Here is a 26,260-nt window from a genome sequence, read left to right as displayed (position 1 = left end):
AATAGTTAATCTTGTAAGCGAGATATTGCTTGTAAATCGTCAAAATTAGCTAATGATTCTATCTCTGTACACTCCAATCCATTCCACATCGGTATCGAATCAAGCAATTTCTGAAAAAACTGTAAGAAGTCTTGATTGTCCCTGAGTTTGCTTGCATGGAGCTTGTTGGGTAGACTGCTGTATATATATTTATGAAAGCTGTGTAAAACATCATACTCTATTGAGACAATTATGCTTGATGTAAAGTGAGTAATAACAATAGTTTCCCAAGTCTGTTGGTCATATTAAATGTCAGCTAATAATGTTTTATGAATGTAATCAGATTAAGGCTTTAAAGGGTTGCGTGATGCGTGATGAAGGGCTGGTGTGATAAATAACTAACAGTTCGACTGGAAATCACTCAAGTTGTGGAATAGATATTCCGTTTATTTATATGGGTAAACATTTATGTATATTAGTGAAGATTCTGGTTTTTAATTCAATGTGTTTGATATATATATATATATTTTTTTTATTTTTTTTTATGTAGACAAGGAAATGTATTTATGATCTAGTGAACACAGCTTTACTGGTATAGGATAGATATGTTCTCTATTTGGTTTGTTTCTGTTTTTATGTTCAACATCTTTTGTTAAACTTTTGTTCTTTATTTGACCATTTATAAAATATATTTCACATTTTATTAGTGTGAATTTTCAGGCAGCTAAGCCTGCATCCAGTAATGTCCTACTAAATCCTATCAAAACTACCATGAAATCATCCCTGACATATATCTCTAGGTATGACAGCCTTTGTTCAATTTTACCTGGTTGGTGGGAAGTATGGGAGAGGGGTGATTGGTTTTACTTATACATGTTATATCAATTGTTTTAAAGGGCAGATCTGGTTAAGTACATATACTAATATAGGTAATATACTGGTGTCAGGTGTGTCCTGTATAGGTAATATACTGGTGTCAGATGTGTCCTGTAGGTAATATACTGGTGACAGGTGTGTCCTGTATAGGTAATATACTGGTGTCTGGTGTGTCCTGTATAGGTAATATACTGGTGTCAGGTGTGTCCTGTATAGGTAATATACTGGTGTCAGGTGTATCCTGTATAGGGAATATAGTGGTGTCAGGTGTATCCTGTATAGGGAATATAGTGGTGTCAGGTGTGTCCTGGATAGGTAATGTACTTGTGTCAGGTGTGTCCTGTATAGGTAATATAGTTGTGTCAGGTGTATCCTGTATAGGTAATATAGTGGTGGCAGGTGTATCCTGTATAGGTAATATAGTGGGGTCAGGTGTGTCCTGTATAGGTAATATAGTTGTGTCAGGTGTATCCTGTATAGGTAATATACTGGTGTCAGGTGTGTCCTGTACATATAATATACTGTTGTCAGGTGTGTCCTGTATAGGTAATGTTCTGGTGTCAGGTGTGTCCTGAATAGGTAACATACTGTTGTCAGGTGTGTCCTGTATAGGTAATATAGTGGGGTCAGGTGTGTCCTGTATAGGTAATATAGGGGTGTCGGGTGTATCCTGTATAGGTAATATAGTGGTGGCAGGTGTATCCTGTATAGGTAATATAGTGGGGTCAGGTGTATCCTGTATAGGTAATATAGTGGTGGCAGGTGTATCCTGTATAGGTAATATAGTGGGGTCAGGTGTGTCCTGTATAGGTAATATAGGGGTGTCAGGGGTGTCCTGTATAGGTAATATAGTGGTGTCATGTGTGTCCTGTATAGGTAATATACTGGTGCCAGGTGTGTCCTGTATAGGTAATATACTGTTGTCAGGGGTGTCCTGTATAGGTAATATACTGGTGTCTGGTGTGTCCTGTATAGGTAATATACTGGTGCCAGGTGTGTCCTGTATAGGTAATATACTGTTGTCAGGGGTGTCCTGTATAGGTAATATAGTGGTGTCAGGTGGATCCTGTATAGGTAATATAGTGGTGTCAGGGGTATCCTGTATAGGTAATATAGTGGTGTCAGGTGTGTCCTGTATATATAATATACTGGTGTCAGGTGTGTCCTGTATATATAATATACTGTTGTCAGGTGTGTCCTGTATAGGTAATGTACTGGTGTCAGGTGTGTCCTGAATAGGTAATATACTGTTGTCAGGTGTGTCCTGTATAGGTAATATACTGGCCGTTTCAGGTGTGTCCTGTGTAGTTAATATACTGGCCGTTTCAGGTGTGTCCTTTTGGTAATATACTGGTGTCAGGTGTGTCCTGTAGGTAATATACTGGTGTCAGGTGTGTCCTGTATAGGTAATATAGTGGTGTCAGGTGTGTTCTGTATAAGTAATATACTGGTGTCAGGTGTGTCCTGTATAGGTTATATGTGTTTATTGGCCCACATCCATATTCATTTCATTTCTTGTTCATATTTTTTTAACAATTGATGTACTAATTTGCTGAATTAATTTTGGTTTAAGTTTATGGAAAACAGCATGGTTTCCATAGTTATGCTTTATGTTATATATGTAGATTCAATAAACAGGTGAATTCAGTAACTTATCAGTTTCTTCTCAAATAAAAATTTGAATATAAATTCAGTGAATGTATTCAGTGATTGGAAATATTGTAACACAAGTCTGTTGCTGTTCATACTGTTAGTTAGTTGAATATTTGTGAATATTTGGTTTATAGTAATTAATATTTTGCAAACACCCATTAGTGGTTTTTGTTGTGTGGAGACTGTGCTATGTGATATTGTATCTGTACATCCCTTTGATCATTGTCTTATTAGGATTAGAAACGATATGATTGGTCAAACCTAACAGCGAATGGGAATGCGAACCTAATCTAAACCACACACTCCTCATTCCGGTTAACAGAATAGGATTCCCACAGAACATGTATAACCCAGTCCATTGATAACGAGTTGAAATTTGATATGCAACAGATTTCCTGCTGACTTAGAAACTGCTTAATAATATGTTTATAACAAAATTATATCATGCTTATGCTGTCCAGAAACATTTGTCATAAATGCCTTCAGCGTCAGGGTATTATACCTATTAATTACGTTATCACCCCATCCCAGAGTGTATTTATTCCATCAGAGGCAAGGGTCATCATTTCTCACAATAGCTAAAAAACATATGCATTTGCTCACAAGTTTTTTTACCAGGTGATGTTGAATGAGGTAGCTGAACTATTCTTAACATATATATATATTCTCCATCATTTTTCTTCGGACCGGGATCATGTGGTAACCATAACGACATATGCATGTGGCATTATAAAACACTAACTCTGTAATTTTTTGACAGGAATCTGACAAGAAATACATGCTCCCTTTGGAAGGTCTGAAAGTGCGAGACCAAGAGACTTCGGGAATTCTCTCCCGCCGACCCACTTTCGCTCTTTTCTCCTCAGAGCATAGGTATACACACACAGGTCGGGGGAGACATGGCCCCTTGTTACAGCTTTATGTATTATAATACGTTGGGATACCCTAGTATTCTGGTTCGCCCCTCGTAGCTTCCTGGCTATTGCTTTAACTTAATCTCTTTTCTCTGGGCTCATGTAGTGGTCTGAAGCACTCGGCCAATCAAGTCGCTGGTTGCATGAGGTGATGGCATTTTGAACCAATCAGCTTTCATTGTTTGCATGTATCGGCATGATCACATCCATATTAATTTTTATTAACTATTGTCATTGTCCCTATAATATAGCAGTCCATCAAATTTTCTCTACTTTAATTTCTTCATCATGTTAAAAAATTTGATTGTCTTTAATCCTTTCACCACTATGGACCATAATGGACTCATCCAGATATATATGTGGTAGAGTCTACTAAACATACCTAGGGGTGAAAGTTTGAAACAAAATTGGTATATTCCCTTTTTTTTAATTGATGATAGGGAAATGAAAGAAGATTTAAATGAAGGGAAATAACTCAATGATTATGAAATGGTGGCTGCTGTTTTTGGGGTCTAATGTGCGACAGGAGCTGATGTTGTAAAAGTTGCTAACAACACATTTGTGTGCATGTAATTGTACCATTGCACAATTCTATAGCGGAACATCTAAAGGCTTTCAGCTTGCAAATGAAACCATATACCAGTAGACTTTAATAAGCAATTTGCTCATTTCTTTTCAAAGTTTTTGTGAAGTTGCTTGATTCTGTAAATACAGACGCAGTGGGGGAAAAAAGGCTTTTGGGGAAATCCAGAATCCATTAACCATACTGAAATGTTCTCATGTGTAATAGAATCTAAAAAAAATGGAAATACAAAATATTTTTATTTTTACTTCTTCATGAATCCTATAGATTGACCATACCCTAAATCAAAGTTAAGATTTTATTACCCATTAAACCTCTAAGTTCTGAGTCGGAGTCATTTAGTAAAATCATGGAGTTTTTGTGATTGAGTAAAGTGCCATGTAGTTTGAATTCTAACTAAACCCAACTGTTTTAACAGTTCAGTCTATTTTTTCTCCTTTTATTTAACTTTATGTATAATTAACTAACATTTTCATTAATAAAAATGTATGAACACACATATATTCTGCATCATTGCCTGACTTTGAGATTTGTGATACCACTACTAGTGTATCATACTTCTAACCTTCTGGTTCTAATCTGAAATATTGAGTAACTCTGATAGTATAGTATATAGCAACCCTTCCTGGCAAGAATGTTCAGACTTTTGAGTCTGCCTTATTACACTGTATACAGTAAGCTTCAGACTACTGGCACTGTGTGGATTGGTCGAAAACACGACAGCTAGCATACACAAACTATTTAACAGATACACACACACTACACAGAGCCATACAAAATTGTCTCACATTCATGAATTCCCCAAACAACATTTCTGCCATACATTGCATTGTGAGATTCTAGCATCTCCACAAGAATGTGTCCATCTCTGTTTCTTCCCTCTGCATTTGCCCCTTCCCAACTCTATCTCTCAGCTGCCTACTACCCTCTTTCCGAACATTCCCAGTCCTATTGCAGGGCACTTTTCACTGAATTAGCCTAGAAATTTTACCATGCCTTTTCCCCCAATTACTTGCTGGTTGTAGCTAGGTATATTTTGCCTTTTTACAAATTATATCTTTGTATTTTTTTCTTAAGAATTATGTATATTTTTGTCTTTTGATATTTTCCTAGCACTTGTGATAACAACAGTTTCTAGCTTACTGTAATAGATCTCGCTTTACCAGTGTAGATTCAGCAGAGCTTCTGTGATAATCAGTCCGCTCGTTAGACACCCAGCCTCACTATCGTTATAGCACTGATTACAATATGTTTGGATTAATATTGTTTTAAACTAAACAACATAACGGACTGCACAAGCAAGAACCACAAGTTGATAACGTCAAAACTGGAGCTGGTGTTATAACTAGGTCTAACCAGGTTAGACATTTAACTAGGTCTAACCAGGTTACACAGGACCAACCAGCATCTTGTTGATCTTAACTGGTGAAGCAGTTTGAGATTTAGGAAGGTTAGCTAGAAACGGTTAAAAAATCACAGTGTATGCTTACCTCGTGTCAAAAGTAATCTGCTTTACGTAATCAAGTACTTCAAAACTTGGTTACCCGTCGATGACTAAATGGTGAGCATACAGTTACGCAGACAACACGGTGAGCTTGCTTTGCTCACTAGAACCTCGGTTAGCTCCTGGGTAAGGTAAATCGGTAGCTAGTTCAGAGTACTATCTCCAGCTGCTCAATTGTAGGAAAAGGAAAAGAAGTTTATGTTACCTCTGGATAATCTCAAGGTCCGGGATATGCCTGACTCTGGTTTCGTGAGCAAGCGAAAGAATTTTGCAATCTTCCAGACTGAAAACAGGTTTGGGTGTCTTTTCTTTCCCTGGTTTTTGATTTATTATCGTACGTCATGGCTACAATGGGACAGCATTCTGGTGAATTGTAGAAGATTACTTAGGGGCTGGATGCGTTGTCAGGGTATTGAATGGCAGAGTTTTCTTTTAATGTAAGATAAAACGTTGAGAAATGAATTCCATAGCTTTTAATTTATTGTCCAGGAGGTTGCGGTATTATATTTCTTGAAAGAATCATAGATTTTGGTCCACATTCTTCTGATCTTCCAAAACACCAAAATGCTGTCCCATGGTTTTTTTAACACATGCACTATTATGTTGAAACTCATCCTGCTTTACTAATTGTTTTTTAATTAGACTAGCTTCTGATTAATTTTCTTTCAATACTGTGCTGTTTATCTATATATTTTTTTCAGATCATGTTTTTAAGTTACAGTGAACAGGTCTAATGTTTTGGTACTGCATGCTCAAAATACTGTTGATTTGTTGAATTTCTAGGAAAGAGAAAAGCGATATATGCTTCCTGTTGACTGTCTTAGGATACGAGATATTGAGGGTGGTATATTTTCGCATAAAAATCAGTTTGCCGTTTACAATTCTGAAACGAGGTAGGTCATAAATTACGTTAAAACTGGCATATGAGTTTGACCTTCTGTTTTCATTTCTCTTCTCCACTGACCTCTGTACAGGTAAAAGTGATATTCTGTGTCCGTACGTGTATTAGGATGAATTTGCTCACAATACCATAATTATAATAAGTAAAATTCTGTTTTTATGTAATGAGGATTGCGAACTGCTCACATGCTGTGAGTTGTTCTCCTCAATCGCAATTGTGGGGGGAAAAAGGTTTCACAAGATTGATTTGAATGAAGAAATTTGGTATGTTTTCATTAACTGTATTTCATTTGTGAAAAATAGCATCATGTTAATGAAGTTACCATGGATACAGAATATTATTTTGTACAGCTAGCAATATTAGTGTGTCTGAGTGTCTATTCTCATAGTAATATAGAATGTTGTGCATAACTCTAAAAATTATGGGTTTATCTTGCTATATTTACCTTTAAATTGACCCAACTGTTTTATTAATTAAGCCGCAAGGAATTGCAAAACTTACGGAAAGTTTCCAACCTGTTAAAATGTCCACAGGCTCAAAATTAAAAACAGGAATAAAATGTTTGTACATACACTCTAGTGACAAAATAACAGTTTAAAATGATTCAGAGCTGTTCTTTCAAATGAAATCGTTAGATCTTAGAATAAAGAAATAGTTTTGCAAATTCACTTGTTGAAAATACAAAATTTAAGGGTCCAAAATCAAAAGTCTCACTCCAAAATAGGGAGAGTTGTCAAGTATGAATTGCCCTAAATTTGAATGATGATTCTCTGATTTAAGAAGTCAGGGAGCTAGGGTCTTACTTTTGAGAGTTTACTTTAGGGAGCTTTAATTACTGATATTTGTCAATCTTACTTGAGAGTATTTGCGTTTGGAAGCCTACTCTGTCAATCTTACTTGAGAGTATTCCCGTTTGTAAGCCTACTCTGTCAATCTTACTTGGGAGTATTCCCGTTTGTAAGCCTACTCTGTCAATCTTACTTGAGAGTATTCCCGTTTGGAAGCCTACTCTGTCAATCTTACTTGAGAGTATTCCCGTTTGGAAGCCTACTCTGTCAATCTTACTTGTGAGTATTCGCGTTTGTAAGCCTACTCTGTCAATCTTACTTGGGAGTATTCCCGTTTGTAAGCCTACTCTGTCAATCTTACTTGGGAGTATTCCCGTTTGTAAGCCTACTCTGTCAATCTTACTTGAGAGTATTTGCGTTTGGAAGCCTTCTCTGTCAATCTTACTTGGGAGTATTCCCGTTTGTACGCCTACTCTGTCAATCTTACTTGAGAGTATTCCCGTTTGTAAGCCTACTCTTTCAATCTTACTTGGGAGTATTCCCGTTTGTAAGCCTACTCTGACAATCTTACTTGGGAGTATTCGCGTTTGGAAGCCTACACTGTCAATCTTACTTGAGAGTATTCCCGTTTGTAAGCCTACTCTGTCAATCTTACTTGTGAGTATTTGCATTTGGAAGCCTACTCTGTTGATCTTACTTGAGAGTATTCCCGTTTGGAAGCCTACTCTGTCAATCTTACTTGAGAGTATTTGCGTTTGGAAGCCTACTCTGTCAATCTTACTTGGGAGTATTCGCGTTTGGAAGCCTACTCTGTCGATCTTACTTGAGAGTATTTGCGTTTGGAAGCCTACTCTGTCAATCTTACTTGAGAGTATTCGCGTTTGGAAGCCTACTCTGTCAATCTTGCTTGGGAGTATTTGCGTTTGGAAGCCTACTCTGTCAATCTTGCTTGGGAGTATTTGCGTTTGGAAGCCTTCTCTGTCAATCTTGCTTGGGAGTATTTGTGTTTGGAAGCATACTCTGTCAATCTTACATGAGAGTATTCGCGTTCGGAAGCCTACTCTGTCAATCTTACTTGAGAGTATTCGCGTTTGGAAGCCTACTCTGTCAATCTTACTTGAGAGTATTTGTATCAAGGACCTGTGAGTTCATGTACTTGCTTATGAGATGCGGCTTCACCGATCTTGTATGTAAGTATTTGTGAGGAAGCGCTTACTCATAGTTGATAGAAATTATAATCGATACTACACTCACTATTGTATCAAACCCAAGAAGACTAAGATTCAAAGTTTAAGGATATAGTTTGTAATTCCCTGTATGTATTTCCATAGAGAGCTACAATTGCTGATTTGACTAATCTGGCTGACATTGGTGTGGTTTAAAATTAACCAGAAAAGCTTTTCATTCGTTTGGCCTAACTCGTATTCCAGTTTGCTGTGGAAATTGACATATGATGTTCTGATGATAATGTAATATATAACACTCATCACATAGACGTGGATTTCTCTGCACATATAACATTATAATTTAAATGAGTTTAGCCCTGGATTGTCCAGGCCACTACCCAATATGTCTCTACAGCTGATTGGGTACTAGTGGATATAAATGCCCAATTTTCAGAATACTAAGTGCAGATTTTAATGACAAATGTTTGACTTCATGTTGATATATTTTCTACATATTTATTTGAAATCCTGTATGCTGTGCTTTAAGCATATTTATAAATAACAAGAACATATACACATGATGAAATACTGTCATGTACTTGAATTATGTAAATTAATTATAAAATCAATTATTTATTAATTATTCTTACCGTACGTAAATACTGGTAGATATAATTAACTATGTAACTTATGTAACTTTTACGTACATTTTACGTAATTCTATGAACTGTATATTGTACTAATGTAAATATCTGACATGTATCAAACCTGAACATAACACTTTATCACTGTTCAAGGGAAATACGGTATACTGGAAAAATTTCGCCTAGCTCAACTCATTCACCCTTGAAATTTCGTAAGGAGGTATTCCAACCTTTGAATTGGAGGTGTCTTTAGGGGTGAATGAGTTAACCTTTGCATGTCTGCCCTCCATAATAAGGACAAATTTATCACGGCAACGAATATTACTATAAATAGTAATACCGTATTTGACTGCAAATAAGCCCCACCCCTGGTGAAAAAACATAGACCAAAAGTAGGGAGGGGGCTTCATTGCGAGCCCCCCCCCCCCCCCCCCCTGTTCACAAATGTCCGCCATCTTGGATATATCACTGTTTTGATCTATACTATGACCATGTGGAGGTCTATTATAACACTGGGCAATTGTAGATTTTACTCTCGAGGGATGACTAATTTTTGGCTAGACGACAGTTTTCCAGTATACAGTATTAAATTCTTAATTTTGCAAACCGTACTTTAGAACTCGGTAATACTTCAAAGTAGAGATCCGATTATATCACTTTATGATGCAATTTCAGGGAAGAAAATGCAATTCAATGGAGACGTAATGTTAGAGAAATATTTTTAGAAAATATTTTATCTGTCCATATCAAAGCTCAAAGAGTGTGCAAAAATTAATATACATGTACATTTTGTATTATCAAAATTCTAATTTTACCTGTGAATTCATAAAAAAATGGTTTATAAATACGTAAATAAATTATTTGTTCATGTGCAAATTTACAAATTTCAGTAAAGAAAAATGCAATTTCTTCGAGATATAATGCTAGAGAGAAAATATTTAATCTGTCCATATCAAAATTCAAAGAGTGTGCAAAAAATTGAGATTTTTTCCTGTTTATATATGAAATATTGTTAATCTAGGTTGTATCTGTATGTAAAAATGTATTTGTAAGCAAGGTTTTACCTGTATATGTGAAATATGAGATTGCTGACAACACCTGTTGTGTTTGTAGGAATGTGTACAAGGATTACAAACAGTTGGAGTTGTCTGCAGAGAGTCAGGAAGAGGTGGACAGCTGGAAGGCTTCCTTCCTCAGGGCGGGTGTCTACCCAGACAGAAGTACGGAGGAAAACAAGGAATCTGTAAGTCAGCCTATCAAACACGAGGAATTTGTAGTTCAGGGGGTAAATTTGAGGTCGGGAAAGGGCTAGGTAAGGTTTGAGGGGAATTAAAGGAATTGAACGTCTATCATCAGACATAGCAGAGGCCTGGGGTAGGGAGAGAGGGGAAACAAGAAATTTAAAGGGTGGGGTCAATTCTATGTATTGGGCTGTAGAAAAAATAAGAAATTAGGGGTCAGTGTTAGGTCATTGCTAAAAAAGATGGAAAAACTAGAGATGGTAGAATTAAGTTTCTTAAGAAATATATAGGGTAGGGTCAATTCTATATATTTGGATGAAGAAGAAAAAAAGAAATTAGGGATCAGTGTCAGGTCATTGTTAGAAAAAAAAGGAAAAACTGGAGATGGTAGGTAAGTGTCATGTCTGAAGTAGGAGGAGTTAAAAATGAGGAACAGTTAGCTAGTATTTACCCCTTTCACCACTTCAGACCATAATGGACTCATCCATATCAATGCATGGTAGAGTCTACTAAAGTTACATAGGGGTGAAAGGGTAAATCCATGGTAAGGTCAAGTGTAAACAAATCATTGACAAGACTATGTAAGGGCAGAGGGAAAAATGGAAATGATAGGTTTGTGTCAGGTCTGGTGGTGGTGGTGGGGAGGGGATCAAGATATGTTCAGATAGTGTCAAGTCCATGGTTGGGAATGAGACAACAAGAAATGGTAAGATGGTGAGGGTCAAGGCTACCATGGAGGAAACAAAAACAAGAAATGGCAGGTTAGTGTCATAGGTTGGTAAGTTAGGCCTTAAGTGAAAAACGAGGAATGGTGCATAGTGTCATGGGTGGGTAGGTTAGGCCTTAAGTGAAAAACGAGGAATGGTTAATAGTGTCATGGGTGGGTAAGGTCTTAAGGGAACAGCGAGGAATGGTACATCGATATTACTATGATGTGTTATTTTATAATAACGCTCGATCACCTATCCATGTGTCATGGTTTGCTGTTTCAGAGTCGTAGCAATGTAGGTTTGACTTCATTCTGTTTCCCATCTCACTTCATCATCTGCTTATTCTCCGGTAGCCTTGTCCCTCCCTCGTCCACTGCCTGCATTCTCTGCCTCACCTTATATATATAACTACCAGCCATCACCATAGCGATCCCCCTAACATGTACACACTTGCTTCATGAGTACATGTATGTACAAAGTGAACATTATGAAGGGATGTTAATTTGAGCTCTACAGACAGTAATTTATTTCAAACTCAAGATATGTACAAATCTTCTTTTGATACCAGACTCAATATAAAATCCGAAAATTCAAATTTGACTGTTATCTCCAATTCAAGTCATTGTAAATCATAGGAAACCAGACCGGTAAAACAGTCACAAATTGTCTATATTTTCATCAGACAGTTGAAACACCCAAAGGGTCCCAAATGTTATTGTGGTCATTTGGAAACTGAAAAAGTTCACCTCTGGGTTCACTGTCGACTGTACCAAGTTGACCCCAAACACCTCTGGGTTCACCTTTGATTGTACTCTGATTCACTGTCGACTGTATCATGAAATCTTGACGCCAAACACCTCTTGGTTCACCTTTGATTGTTCCATGAAAAGTTGACAACTAAAAATTCTGATTCACTGTTGACTATTTCATGCAGGATTTGAATTTCAATTACTCTTATGGCTTGACAAGTGAATTTCATTTAGGAATCCTTCCACTGGGGTGCGCAGAACTTTGCTGAACATCGACTAGCAGACGTTTGATCTCAGTCTCCCTTGTGTTTATACTATTTCATGAAAAGTTGACCCAATCCTAGGGATTCACTGTTGACTTTTTCATCAAAATGCTTGAAATAACTATATGAAGGGTATATTGGATGGTAGCTATAGCCCTGCATCCTACATATACTGTGCTTGTGATCATGAGATGCCATTGGTTGCTTCAGTTGCCATGTCTAAATTTCTAGCCTTGAAATTGCAGCAGTGATATGAACTACCCTAGATATCTCTACCTATACTATTCCCTTTATCTACAAACCTACATAGCTACATGCCTACATGCCTTTATTTCCAAAGCAGCATGCACATGTAGGGACTAGCTGCACGCTAACAAAGTGTTACTGGTAATGAAATGATATCTACTACAAAATAGTCTATTTGGTATTGTGATGTGTGGTTGTGGTGCTGGGCTACTGGCAACACAACATGAGATTAAAAGAAGTTTAATAAAACATGTTATAAAAAGGAGTTCAGCAGAACATGATATAAAAAGGACTTTACAACATGGTATAAAAAGGAATTCAACAGAACAGAAAAAGTAGTTCAGGAAAAAATGATGTAAATAGGAGTTATAAAATTCTTAGAGTAAGGCAAACTAAATTAATTACACACAATATATATTATATTTCTGGAAAGAAAGTGATGTTTTGGTAAAATATGATATTAAACAAAACAATGTGATAATAAGCAAATAATGTGATATAAGTGGAAGGCAGTGATATATAGAATGAAGGTAAGTTACTAATAGTTTCATCTTTAACATGTTTCACCTTGATATCAATGGTGATATTTTAGGATCATATAGTTAACTTTTCATAATGTTATCTATATCAACAGTTAAACCTGTATAACGAGACCATCCTCAGGATTTCCAAAAAGTGGTCTCTTTAGGCAGGTGGTCTCTTAATAAATATTCAGTTAATAGTGAAATAATTTAAAATGGGAAACATTAAAATTGGCCCCTAAATACTGGTGGTCTTTTAATACAGGTGGACATATAATCAAAATGGGAAACAATAAAATTGGCCTCTAGATATGGATAGTCTCTTAACACAGGTGGTCATAATTAAAATGGGAAGCATTAACATTGGCCTCTAAATAATGGTGGTCTCTTAACACAGGTGGTCTCTTTATGGAGGTGGTTGTGTGAACAGCTTACACTGTATTATATAATTACTGACCTCGACTGATTTCTGTTGTAATGTTATTGTGCAGTACTGCTCTTCGTAACATTGCTATTGTATAGATATATTTTTTTCCAGTCGGGCAGCGCTGACATCGGCTCCATGGATCCCCAGTTAGAGCGACAGGTAGAAACCATCCGTAACCTTGTCGACTCCTACATGAAGATCGTCAACAAAACTCAGCGAGACCTAGTCCCAAAAACCATCATGTACATGATCGTCAATGAAGTGAGTGTAACATTTTCATTTTTGATTTAGACTCACATAAACATATAGTTGACGAGGTGTATAGTAATCACTTTCTCAGTGTTCATCCATCTGTACATAATAAAAAGCTTGTGTACAAAATATCTCGGGAACCCCGCAACAATTTACATTTGCACCATAACATGGTAATTTCAAGTTCTATACCTGATTAGATTTTGGTGGTCGTCGGCCAAGGTTAAAGGGTCACACTTGACCACTGTTGAAGTACAAAGATTTTGTACAAGATATTTCATGAATGCCTTGATAGATTAACTTCATATTTACACTGTAGCATCATAACATAAACCTCTACACCAGGTTTGATTTTGGTGGTCATCAGTCAAGGTTAAAGGGATCAAAAGTCACATTTGATCAATTTAGGGGAGTGAGGTATATCTATATGAGCCCCTGATAACTTTGTTTTTATTGAAAATGAAATGTTTTGGAACAAGTTGTCCAATTACTATTTATTTGAAATATTGCATTAACAATGGAAATCTATCAATTTCAGGTGAAGGAATTTATTGGAGGTGAATTATTAGCTCAGCTATATTCCACGGTGGACCAGGTAATTTGGTGATCAGTTTCATGGTCTGCAAGATAATTATTGTTCCTCAGTAGACAGGTAATACCTGTTCTTAAGTACACAGGTTACATCTGTTCCTCAGTAGACAGGTAATACCTGTTCTTAAGTTCACAGGTAACATTTGTTCCTCAGTATACAGGTAATATCTGTTCCTCAGTATACAGGTAACATTTGTTCCTCAGTATACAGGTAACATCTGTTGCTCAGTATACAGGTAACATCTGTTCCTCAGTATACAGGTAACATTTGTTCCTCCGTGGACAGATAACATTTGTTCCTCAGTGGACAGGTAACATTTGTTCCTCAGTATACAGGTAACATTTGTTCCTCAGTGGACAGGTAACATCTGTTCCTCAGTGGACAGGTAACATCTGTTCTTAAGTACACAGGTAATACCTGTTCTTAAGTACACAGTTAACATCTGTTCCTCAGTAGACAGGTAATACCTGTTCTTAAGTACACAGGTAATATTTGTTCCTTAGTATACAGGTAATATATGTTCGTCAGAACACAGGTGATATTTGTTTCTCAGTATACAGGTAACATCTGTTCCTCAGTATACAAGTAACATCTGTTCCTCAATATACAGGTAACATCTGTTCCTCAGTATATAGGTAACATCTGTTCCTCAGTACACAGGTAATATTTGATCCTTAGTATACAGGTAATATATGTTCGTCAGAACACAGGTGATATTTTTTTCTCAGTATACAGGTAACATCTGTTCCTCAGTATACAAGTAACATCTGTTCCTCGGTATACAGGTTACATCTGTTCCTCAGTAAACAGGTTACATCTGTTCCTCAGTATACAGGTAATACCTGTTCTTAAGTACACAGGTAACATCTGTTCCTCAGTATACAGGTAATACCTGTTCTGAAGTACACAGGTAACATCTGTTCCTCAGTATACAGGTAACATCTGTTCCTCAGTATACAGATAACATCTGTTCCTCAGTACACAGGCAATATTTGTTCCTTAGTACATAGGTAATATCTGTTCATCAGAACACAGGTGATATTTGTTTCTCAGTATACAGGTAACATTTGTTCCTCAGTATACAGGTAATATCTGTTCCTAAGTAAACAGGTAATATATGTTCTTCAGTATACAGGTAACATCTGTTCCACTGTTACCTGTTCCTCAGTAAACAGGTAATATCTGTTCCTCAGTATACAGTTAATATATGTTTCTCAGTATACAGGTAACATCTGTTCCTCAGTATACAGGTAACATCTGTTCTTTAGTATACTGGTAACATCTGTTCCTTAGTATACAGGTAATATATGTTCCTCAGTATACAGGTAATATATGTTCCACTGTTACCTGTTCCTCAGTATACAGGTAATATCTGTTCCTCAGTATACAGGTAACATCTGTTCCAAAGTATACAGGTAATATCTGTTCCTCAGTATACAGGTAACATCTGTTCCTCAGTATACAGGTAATATATGTTCAACTGTTTCCTGTTCCACTGTTACCTGTTCCTCATTATACAGGTATTATCTGTTCCTCAGTATACAGGTAACATTTATTCCTCAGTATACAGGTAACATTTGTTCCTCAGTGGACAGGTAACAGTTGTTCCTCAGTGGACAGGTAACATCTGTTCCTCAGTGGACAGGTAACATTTGTTCCTCAGTGGACAGGTAACATGTGTTCCTCAGCAGACAGGTAACATTTGTTCCTCAGTGGACAGGTAACATTTGTTCCTCAGTTTACAGGTAACATCTGTTCCTCAGTGGACAGGTGGTACATGTTCCTCAGTGGACAGGTAACATTTGTTCCTCAGTGGACAGGTGGTACCTGTAATATGTATTCTCAAATGATGTTTAGCTGATAGGATAAAAAAGAAACTTATATTGAATATATTTGATGCATGTGAGAAAGTTGCAAAGCCTACAAGTGTTTTAGTCAGATAAATTTTTGATTTATCCTTTATCTTTTAGTTTTCCTGAATTTATCGATATTAACAAGAGATGTAAATTTCACAGGGTTCCATGATGGAAGAATCGACAGAGGAAGCAAATCGTCGTGAGGAAATGCTGCGCATGTATCATGCTACGAAGGAAGCCCTACATATAATTGGCGACATCTCCACGACAACAGTGTCGACGCCCTGCCCTCCCCCAGTCGACAGTGACTGGCTCAATGTGGAACAGTCCTTAAATGGAGGGTGAGTTGTAGAGATACGGTTAGGTGAAACTCGCTGGTAAATGATAGATAATTGGTGTGAGTCCATGGATAGGTGATATGAGGCTCAGATGAGATTCTGTGGTTATTGTGTGGTAATATTGGGTGAGATGTAGTGTTGTGAGTAAATGAGACTTGCTGTTTAGAGCGTGTCTCATGGATGGGTGGAGATGAGTCTCAGATGAGATTACTGTAGGTAATATTTGTGGGTAAGAGGGGACTCACTGGTAAGTGTGATATAGTACTGTGCGAGTCTCATGGATAGGGTGAGACGAGACTCAGATGAGACGTTGTGGTTACTGTGTGATAATATTGGGTGAGATATAGGGTTCGGGTAGATTATACTCTAGATGAGTGCAGGGTAGGTTTAGGTGTGACTCACTGGTGAGTATGAGGTTATACTGTGTGAGTCTCATGGACAGGGTAAGATGAGACTCAGATGAGACTTGGTTACTGTGTGGTATGGGTGTTTTATAGGGTGAGGGGTAGATAACACTCATGACATGTGTAGGGTTGGGGTTAGAGGGGACTCACTGGTATAGATTTATTTAGCTATGGATGAAATGTTTTAAAGCATGCAGGTTTCAAGAACAACTAGGTTGAATTACTAGTTGATCAGCATTGAAATTGTTGCTGTTATTTTTCCCGACTTGTACCTAAATTGATGAACTTTCAATTTCAAGTTGTTAGCGGTCAGTTAAATGTTGGTAAACAGCAGGTGATTCTTTTGACTTGACAATGTTAAACTCAACCTAAAGAGAAAAAGGCTAGTTAGCTGACGTCACTGTTTAATTCCTCGCTGCAGCTTTTCCTAAATATTGTATCCACAGGAAGTTTGTCATACTAAAATCATTAAACTATTCTTGCAGACGTCCAAGTTCTCGGCCCTCTTCACCCAAGCCGAGTCGTGCTCCTCCGCCGCCCCTTCCCAACCGCCCCGGGGGCAATCAACCGTCAATCCCGAACCGCCCGGCTCCCAACATTCCCAACCGCCCTGCTCCACAGGTGCCCTTGGGTATGGCAATCAACGCTATGGGTGGTCCACAGCAGGCGGCAGGAACTTTCACCAACATGGCTTTCCAGGCCGGTGGAGCCTTCCAGGCAACCGGAGGCTTTGGACAGATGGCCAATGTTCCTCCGATTCCTGCGTAAGTATATCTAGTCACGAACAGTCACATGTTATTGATATCAACCTCCTTTGTTTCTATATTCAGAATGGTTTTAACTTACTGACAAATGTATTGTTTTGCATGGTCATATTCCAAAATTAACTAAAATAGAGATTCCAGTATTCGTTCAGGCGTTCAGTTGTATAAGGTATCGTCAGGACTCTAGTATATAGTGGCATGTGTACTGGTGAAATAATTGGTTATCGTACCGAGAGGTAAACAATTTACAGCATGTCACTAATCCAACTAGTGCATCCATTGTATTGGGGTATAACTCTGTAATTACTTAGTGACCATTATCAACTCGTTTTAGTCCAATATCATATTTATCTTGCTCTCTTTTGTAAATATTTAAAAAATTATGCGAGACTTGCATATCTTTCATAACTTTTGAGAGTTAATTAAAAAAGATGAGAAAATATGTTTCCTGTCGTGCATACATGCGTGGGGAGGTCAGAGGGGCCTCCCAGGGGAGGTTTAGGTTTCTCTTTCTTTTATATTATTTACAAAGGAATGGGAGTAGTGGGACAGATATGCTGACTTAAGTTATGGTAGTTATAACTGAAATGAAACTTGGTTTATAAATTTCTAGATTATTCATTAAAGGCTGTGAAAAAAATTGTAATATGAATAATATTTATATATAAATAGCTTTTCTATTGTTATATCCTGTATGACGTAATTTTGTATGCCACTATTTATTGTATGACTATTCTGTGTATGCCATGCTTGTTAGCTTGTTTGTGTACCTTTTTACTTAACCTGGAAACTGTTCATAAAGTTTTGTTAGCAATCAGACAAATTAATGTGAAATGTTTGCTTTGAATATCATCTTTAGGCACAGTGAAATTGAAAAAATAAATCTGATGAGAAATTCAAAACACTGTAAGTGTACGTATTTTACCGCTCTCAAATTCTAGCGCATTATCAAATTTGAACAGATTGGTGCACCCGCAAAAAAATACATAAGAAAACAATTTACGGAAACTTCAGTTGGCGAAATCATAATTAAGTATAATATTTAAAGCGTGGAGCACACTTATATAAGACTACTGCTAAAATAAGACTAAAATAAATGTTTACAGGATCTGAGATGACACTCCCAGATATTCTGGGTTTGTGATTTTTTTTTTTTTTTTTTTTTTTTAATGTTTTAAGATAGCAAGGCTTTATGAGAGTAAAACCAGGGTTGTATATCGGACCGAGATCATAATTTTGTACCACTATGCCTTTTTTACAGCACAAAACCCAGTTTCAGAGGGTAATTATCTACTATACCAGAAGTTTATTAGGGCTGTTCTTGAGAATGGACAAAATATCTGGTTCTGTTCGGAATTTCAAGTCCGTCATTAAAAATAAGTTATAATCTCTCAAATGTATTTAAATTGCAACTTGATTTTAAATGAAAGACTTGCTAGTATTGAATTTCTAATACAACTTCATAGAACAGATGATGTTTTGGAAATTTATATTTTATTTACGTTAGGACTTTGGTGTAAATGCCATTCCAAAATGACCATGATTTATTGCACATGATTAAGTCATAGTAATTGTAGTAATAGTTACTTGAACTCAAGCAATCACATTTGAGATCGTTAAGAATATTAGAGATAGTTATATATATATTCGTTGTCAAGAAGAACCAGATATTTGTCCGGTTTTCAGCTACTGGGTTTTCTATCTGCTGTTTTTGGCCCCCACATTCATATACTAAAACATTAATGCTTATGTAACACGGACAGCTCATGATAAATACACTCAAAACAGTCTTACAGATCTTATTTCTTCGGACCAATACGTTAATTCTGTGATTCAAAGTTGAATTGTTAAAAATAATATTTAAAATATTTATTTAACTCGAATATGATTATCGAAAATATGGAAATTTACCAGAATATTTACATTTGATAACACATCAGTGAAATTTAAAAGGACACCAAAGAAATACAAATATGAAAATTTAAATGTAAAAGTTAGATGACGACAGTGCTACCTTTAGAATGTGTATGTCTCTGACCTGTAGGTTTTGAGTGTGTATGTCTCTGACCTGTAGGATTTGCCAGTTGTCATGTGATTTTTGATCAGAAATACAGATTTTATATATTGCTGTACTGACAGAAAAGAAATCTTGTTCCTTTTTTTCCAGAATTTTATAGACAAAAACAAATTATTATTTCTGGATTTTGAAAAAGATTGCTAATTAAAGACATGAAAACTGGCAAGTACTGGATATGTGCTAGGATCAGGGTTAATACTGCCTGTAATACTCACCTGTTGTTACAGTGAAAATATTCACCTTTTTCCGTCTCCAAATAATGTCAAACTCCAAGATTAACGTCCACCCAAACGTGTATAAACGGACCAAGATTAACGTCCACCCAAATGTGTATAAACAGACCAAGATTAACGTCCCCCCTAATGTGTATAAACAGACCAAGATTAACGTCCCCCAAATGTGTATAAACAGACCAAGATTAACGTCCCCCCAAATGTGTATAAACAGACCAAGATTAACGTCCACCCAAATGTGTATAAACAGACCAATCTCAATCCAGAACCTTGTAACCTTTTAAACGAATAGTGTTACAAAAATCAGAAGCTAACCAGAAGCAAGAAATGGGAAGCTATCTAGGAACAAGAAATGGGAAGCTATCTAGAAACAAGAAATAGGAAGCTATCTAAGAAATGGGAAGCTATCTAGAAACAAGAAATTGGAAGCTATTTAGAAACAAGAAACGGGAAGCTATCTAGAAACAAGAAATGGGAAATGGGAAGCTATCTAGAAACAAATAAACAGAAAAAGAGTGATATCTGTCGCGAGAGAAAGGTGATATAACTTGAAGTTTTCAAACACCCTGCTGTGCTACTGTCAACATACTTCATTTATCGAGAAGTACATGTTTTTAGAAGTAAATTTGCTCAAAGAAATGTTCTCTAATATACAGATTGTGTTAACCCTTTCACCACTGTAGACCATAATGGACTCCTCGATATCAACGCATGGTAATGTCTACTAAAGTTACATAGGGGTGAACGGGTTAATAGATTCGAGATATCTTGCAAATTAAAATATAAATACTCTCATTGAATTTACAGTATGTTTTATATATGTGTTTTAGAAGATGGCACCTGTAACTATTCTAAGGGGACAGTAATTTTACCATCCTAAGGGGACAGTAATTGTACCATCCTAAGGGGACAGTAATTGTACCATCCTAAGGGGACAGTAATTGTACCATCCTAAGGGGACAGTAATTGTACCATCCTAAGGGGACAGTAATTGTACCATCCTAAGGGGACAGTAATTGTACCATCCTAAGGGGACAGTAATTGTACCATCCTAAGGGGACAGTAATTGTACCATCCTAAGGGGACAGTAATTGTACCATCCTAAGGGGACAGTAATTGTACCATCCTAAGGGGACAGTAATTGTACCATCCTAAGGGGACAGTAATTGTACCATCCTAAGGGGACAGTAATTGTACCATCCTAAGGGGACAGTAATTGTACCATCCTAAGGGGACAGTAATTGTACCATCCTAAGGGCACGATAACTGTACTACCCTAAGGAGACCTGTACAATCCTAAGACAGGGTATCTTTACTATCCTAAGGATATGGTTCATATACTATCATGAGGGAGACAGTTCCAGCTCTATCCCAAAGAGACAGTTTTTCTTCCAGAGGGGGGGACCGTGTACCACCCCTCCCCCTTCCTTCCCCAAACTTACTTTCTGCCTATATCTTAAGGAACGTGGTACCTGTGGTATCCTTTAGATGCTTGTTTCTGTCCTTTTTGATCTCTATACATATATGTGGAATTTAGAGGCTAGCGATTTCGATGGCTTTTTACACAGGATTTTACAAGGGATATTTTTTGCAGGTTCCTGCCATTTAAGACTGGTGATAACGATTTAAGTCACTTATAACATGTACTAATAACAACGCTTTCTTAACATGCCTGTACGTCTCACTTCTATATAGTCAGTTTTAAAGCTAGCTCACAAAGTTAATATACATTGTTAATAATAAGCATAAGTACCAGTAGAAAGTTTTTTTGTGATCCAGAGTGAAACTAAAAACTGAAAGCAATTGGTGCATGGATTTGTATCCGTCTTATCATTGACCATGCTGGAAAGGTTATGAACTCATTCACCCTTGAAATTTCATAATAAACTATTCCAACCTTTGAATTGGAAGAGTTCAAATGTGTCTTCAGGGGCGAATGAGTTAAATTAACAGCAGTGAACATCAACCTGAATTTAGATGTTGTGTGCTGTCAATATGAAATGTTTTTAATTGAAGCCAAAGAAAGGGTGTAGAACAATAGCAATACCTGGACATGTATTACATATTAACATTGAGCTGTTTCACTGCTTGCTGGCTGAACATTTAACAGGCGGCATTAAGACCCTACACTGTCTATTATTTCAATTCAAAAGCTCAGCTGAAGACAACATTATTACATTTTAATATTGGATGGTTGAACTATAACATTCTCCTGGGTGAACTTGAAATCAGTTTTGTCAATGGCTTTTAGCAAACTCAATCAAATTTTAATACAAGTTTATTTTCTCTTGTAGTAGACCTTCCTCTGCTGGTGTACCAAGGATTCCAGATCGGCCGAATTTGTCTGGTCGACCACAGTAGACATACATCTATACATCATTATATGAAATGAAACTAGTTACCATGGAGACGTTGTGTCAAATCTGTTTCCATGGCGACTTTGCATCACCACAGAGATGCGTCGAGGTGCAATACAGTAGCACCATCTATATAATTATGGTATATAACGGACATAGTAGTTGAACATACTTAGCGACCTCAGTGTATAACAGGGTCAAGGTCAATGATGATTCAGAGAAAGATTAGAGAGTGTAAAAACCCGCCAGTAAAACCGGCTGTGCTACTACGGTAACACAGGGTGTGGAATGATATACAGAACAAGGATAATAGGGTCAGCATCGGTGTGGAATGATATACAGAACAGGATTAATAGGGTCAGGATCGGTGTCGACAAAGCAAGTTGTGGACATGTTGACAGCGGAAGCAATGTTGACGATGGCCACGAGCCGATGAAGGATTTCTAGTTGACAAGCGTAGACTAAGTGTTGACACAAAGTTGACTGGATTCTGTAACAGGTTTATGTGAACAATGAGTCATGTTTTTATATAATTACCTCACCATCTGTACAATAGCTTACTCGTCATCATTCTCACAGATCATCGTAGTTAGCGTCACAGCATTATAGGTCCTTACTTACAATGTCATCATTCACGTCATTGGTCAGCTATACACAGGTGACATAGCTGTCTAGTTGACGTTTGACCATGTGTGATTCTATGTTCACTGAAACTTGTTAGTAGTTGAATGTTGGACAATTCTGATTGCATTGTACAATGAATGTTGACGTAATACTAGGGTGACCATTCAATTGTCTGGTACAGTTGTTCATCGTCAAGTTTTTCAAGATAATTGATACAAAATCTTGTAATCATGTTAGTAGTCGAGATTGTATTTATGCACACATAAAGGAAATGATATACATGTATCGTAGATGTTATGTATTTCCTGCTCATTCACAAGCATTTTGTCAACACGAAACATTTTACGTATAATGCTACATTCATCCGAGGACACCACATAAGTATATATGCTGTCGGTCTTTCTATTGTTTACCTACCCTGTGTGTGTAAGTAGCGTCAAAGTGACATCATTGAAATGTAGTTGACAAATGTCATGCATGTCATAAATGTATTCATTCTATTTAATTATGTTGAAATTTCATGTGAGGACGTCAGATGCCAGACATTCAGTCACCTTTTGGTTTTGGGGCCAAATGTCATTAAAGGATGATTTATATCGACTTATGTTGGAAAAATGTAAGTTATGACAGATGTATAGAGGAGATAGTAGAAAGCGCTGACTGGAGACTTGTACCTAGCCCAAACTTTGTACCTAGTAGTTCTGTTGTAGGACTGGTCGAATGCTGCTCACAGGTCAAAACGGTGGACTTAGTGGCTGTATTGTGGGCTTGGTTGGACATTATTTACAGGTCGAAACTTTGTACCTATTGGATGTGTTTTGGGCCTGGTCGAACACTATGCACTGGTCAAAATATTGTACCTAATAGTTCAGTTGTAGGCATAGTTGAGCGCAGCTTACTAAACTTGGTGGCCCCGTTTTGGGCCTGTTTGAACATTGGTCACTAGTCCAAACTTTGTACCTAGTGGTTCTGTTGTGGGCCAGCCCAAACACTGGTCACCGGTCCAAACTTTGTGCCTAGTGGTTCTGTTGTGGACCAGCAACGAACACTGGTCACCGGTCCAAACTTTGTGCCTAGTGGTTCTGTTGTGGGCCAGCCCAAACACTGGTCACCGGACCAAACTTTGTGCCTAGTGGTTCTGTTGTGGCCCAGCCCGAACACTGGTCAACGGTCCAAACTTTGTGCCTAGTGGTTCTGTTGTGGACCAGCCCGAACACTGGTCACCGGTCCAAACTTTGTGCCTAGTGTTTCTGTTGTGGACCAGCAACGAACACTGGTCACCGGCACAACCTTTGTGCCTAGTGGTTCTGTTGTGGACCAGCAACGAACACTGGTCACCGGTCCAACCTTTGTGCCTAGTGGTTCTGTTGTGGACCAGCAACGAACACTGGTCACCGGACCAAACTTTGTGCCTAGTGGTTCTGTTGTGGACCAGCAACGAACACTGGTCACCGGTCCAACCTTTGTGCCTAGTGGTTCTGTTGTGGGCCAGCCCAACCACTGGTCACCGGTCCAAACTTTGTCCCTAGTGGTTCTGTTGAGGACCAGCCCAAACACTGGTCACCGGTCCAAACTTTGTGCCTAGTGTTTCTGTTGTGGACCAGCAACGAACACTGGTCACCGGACCAAACTTTGTGCCTAGTGGTTCTGTTGTGGGCCAGCCCAAACACTGGTCAGCGGTCCAAACTTTGTCCCTAGTGGTTCTGTTGTGGGCCAGCCCAAACTCTGGTCACCGGTCCAAACTTTGTCCCTAGTGGTTCTGTTGTGGGCCAGCCTGAACACTGGTCACAGGTTCAAACTTTGTACCTAGTGGTACTGTTGTGGGCCAGCCCCAACACTGGTCACCGGTCCAAACTTTGTATCTAGTGACTGTGTTGTGAGCCAAATGCTGTTTAATCCCCCAAAATTTGCATTTAGTGCTGCTGTTTTGGTTTCCACGCGACCCTGTTCACCTGGCCGTTTTGGTTTCCACGCGACCCTGTTCACCTGGCCAGACTTTGTACCTAGTACTGCTGTTATTGATCTGACGTTCTCACATGTTCCGTTTGTGTTCCTTAGCATGTATGGCGATTCCACAGTTCAGAAAAAGTGGACCCCTGGCATTTACTATCTATTTATCCCTCCTTCACGTGGCAGAGCTAAAGGAATCCTGGACTCTGAATCCATTGCTCAACAGGCTTTCGGGGTTTGTTGGGAAGTTGATTTAGTTGAGGGTAGTTCTCTGATGTAAACATGTATTGATAGCCTATTTCTGTGAATGTTCATTTCCTATATTTATTATGCAATTCTTGTTGTGGATTTGGTACGTTAGTTCACCTCACAAATGTCTACCTTATTTGTTATGTAATTATTTATGTATACAAGAGATTATATGATTTGTACTCTTAATCAGTTAGCTATTAGCCAACCTACTCATTGGATCAAATGTTTTAAAAGACTAATGGGTATAAGTCTGGTTAGTTGATTTGTTTTAATTTTATTTAATTTTTAATTAATAAAGAAAGGATTGGACAATTATACAAACTTTAAAGTGTTCTTCTGTTTAACTTGTAATGTGACAATTTCTTTCCAAAACTTACTGTTTTCTTGATTTTTTTTTTTGATTTTGAGCAATTTTTGTCCAGATTTTGTGATACCAGAAATAGACATGACAGTAAATCTCTTTAATATTTATGGAATCTTAAGTGCAAGTGTGATGTAAATAACTAAATCTACAGCTATCGTCATCAAATTTTGATTTTTTGTCACTAGGCAAGTGAATAACAAATAAAACGTTTATTAGAAAGTTGCCTCATGTTTGTCACTAGTAAATAAAGTGTACAGAACCAGACTCATCAGGGGAGGTAATTAATGAAAGTTATCTCCCTTTAAACATTCTTGTGTACAATCCCATCTAGACACTATTTTCATTTCTTAACATCAATCGTTGTAAAGGTGTGTTTAAATTAAAATAATTTTGCAACATTTGTGAAACAAGTTATATCAACTTACATCATTCACTCTTGCTGTGTGTTTAAGAGATCACTTCTTGACTTGAGATGCAGAAAAATCAATATTTACAACATTGGAGAGGAAATATGAAGTTTAATTTAAAAGAGTGTTTATATTTAGCAAATTCTAAGAGTTTAGGATTTTTTCAGCAATGGGGCCAGGTCATGATCTGTTTTTTCTCTATTATATGATATTTAATTATCTATTTAACTCATTCACCCCTGAAGACACAGTTGAACCCTTCCAAAGATTGGAATAGTTCATTATGAAATTTCAGGGGTGAATGAGTTAAAAGCCAACAAGTAAAACTACAAATGTACGTGAATCAGGGAACAAATTTCGACAAGACCACCACTGGATTTAACCCTGTCCTGGTGCCCAACCTACAGCTGTTTATAGAGAAGTTCTCGGCTGGTGTAGTACACTGTAGCAAGGAAAGTGTGAAATCTTATCACTCTCTAACATTAAAAATATTGGTGCTACAAAACTTAATATCCAGATTCAGAAAAAAAGTGTTGGCATGACTTGCTTAGTTCTAGATTCTGTGTTCACACAACCTACTGTTAAACCTTACCAAGTCTCTGCTATTTTTCTTTTTATATTTTGT

General features: G+C 37.4%; 1 protein-coding gene across 6 annotated transcripts in view; it reads left to right on the top strand.

Annotated features, from left to right (window-relative positions):
- The window catches only part of LOC110442468 (dynamin-1-like), a 59,223-nt gene extending 36,950 nt beyond the window's left edge, over positions 1-22,273 (top strand). Inside the window, exons 14-22 of one of the 6 annotated variants that reach the window (XM_021486095.1) lie at positions 5,690-5,802; positions 10,122-10,251; positions 11,242-11,253; positions 13,277-13,426; positions 13,956-14,012; positions 16,025-16,206; positions 17,093-17,371; positions 18,633-18,653; positions 21,976-22,273. In XM_021486095.1, the coding sequence (XP_021341770.1) occupies positions 5,690-5,802; positions 10,122-10,251; positions 11,242-11,253; positions 13,277-13,426; positions 13,956-14,012; positions 16,025-16,206; positions 17,093-17,371; positions 18,633-18,653; positions 21,976-22,042 (1,011 nt within the window). In that variant the 3' untranslated portion in view covers positions 22,043-22,273. Of the gene's footprint in view, positions 1-3,268; positions 3,382-5,689; positions 5,803-6,292; positions 6,403-10,121; positions 10,252-11,241; positions 11,254-13,276; positions 13,427-13,955; positions 14,013-16,024; positions 16,207-17,092; positions 17,372-18,632; positions 18,654-21,975 lie in introns of all 6 variants that reach the window. The other 5 variants (XM_021486097.1, XM_021486096.1, XM_021486098.1 and 2 more) reach the window with 5 other exon arrangements.
- Positions 22,274-26,260: the final 3,987 nt, after the last annotated feature.

Source organism: Mizuhopecten yessoensis, unplaced genomic scaffold, assembly GCF_002113885.1.
Source record: "Mizuhopecten yessoensis strain PY_sf001 unplaced genomic scaffold, ASM211388v2 scaffold716269, whole genome shotgun sequence".
NCBI lineage: Eukaryota > Metazoa > Mollusca > Bivalvia > Pectinida > Pectinidae > Mizuhopecten > Mizuhopecten yessoensis.
This window is presented reverse-complemented; position numbering and strand designations above follow the sequence as displayed.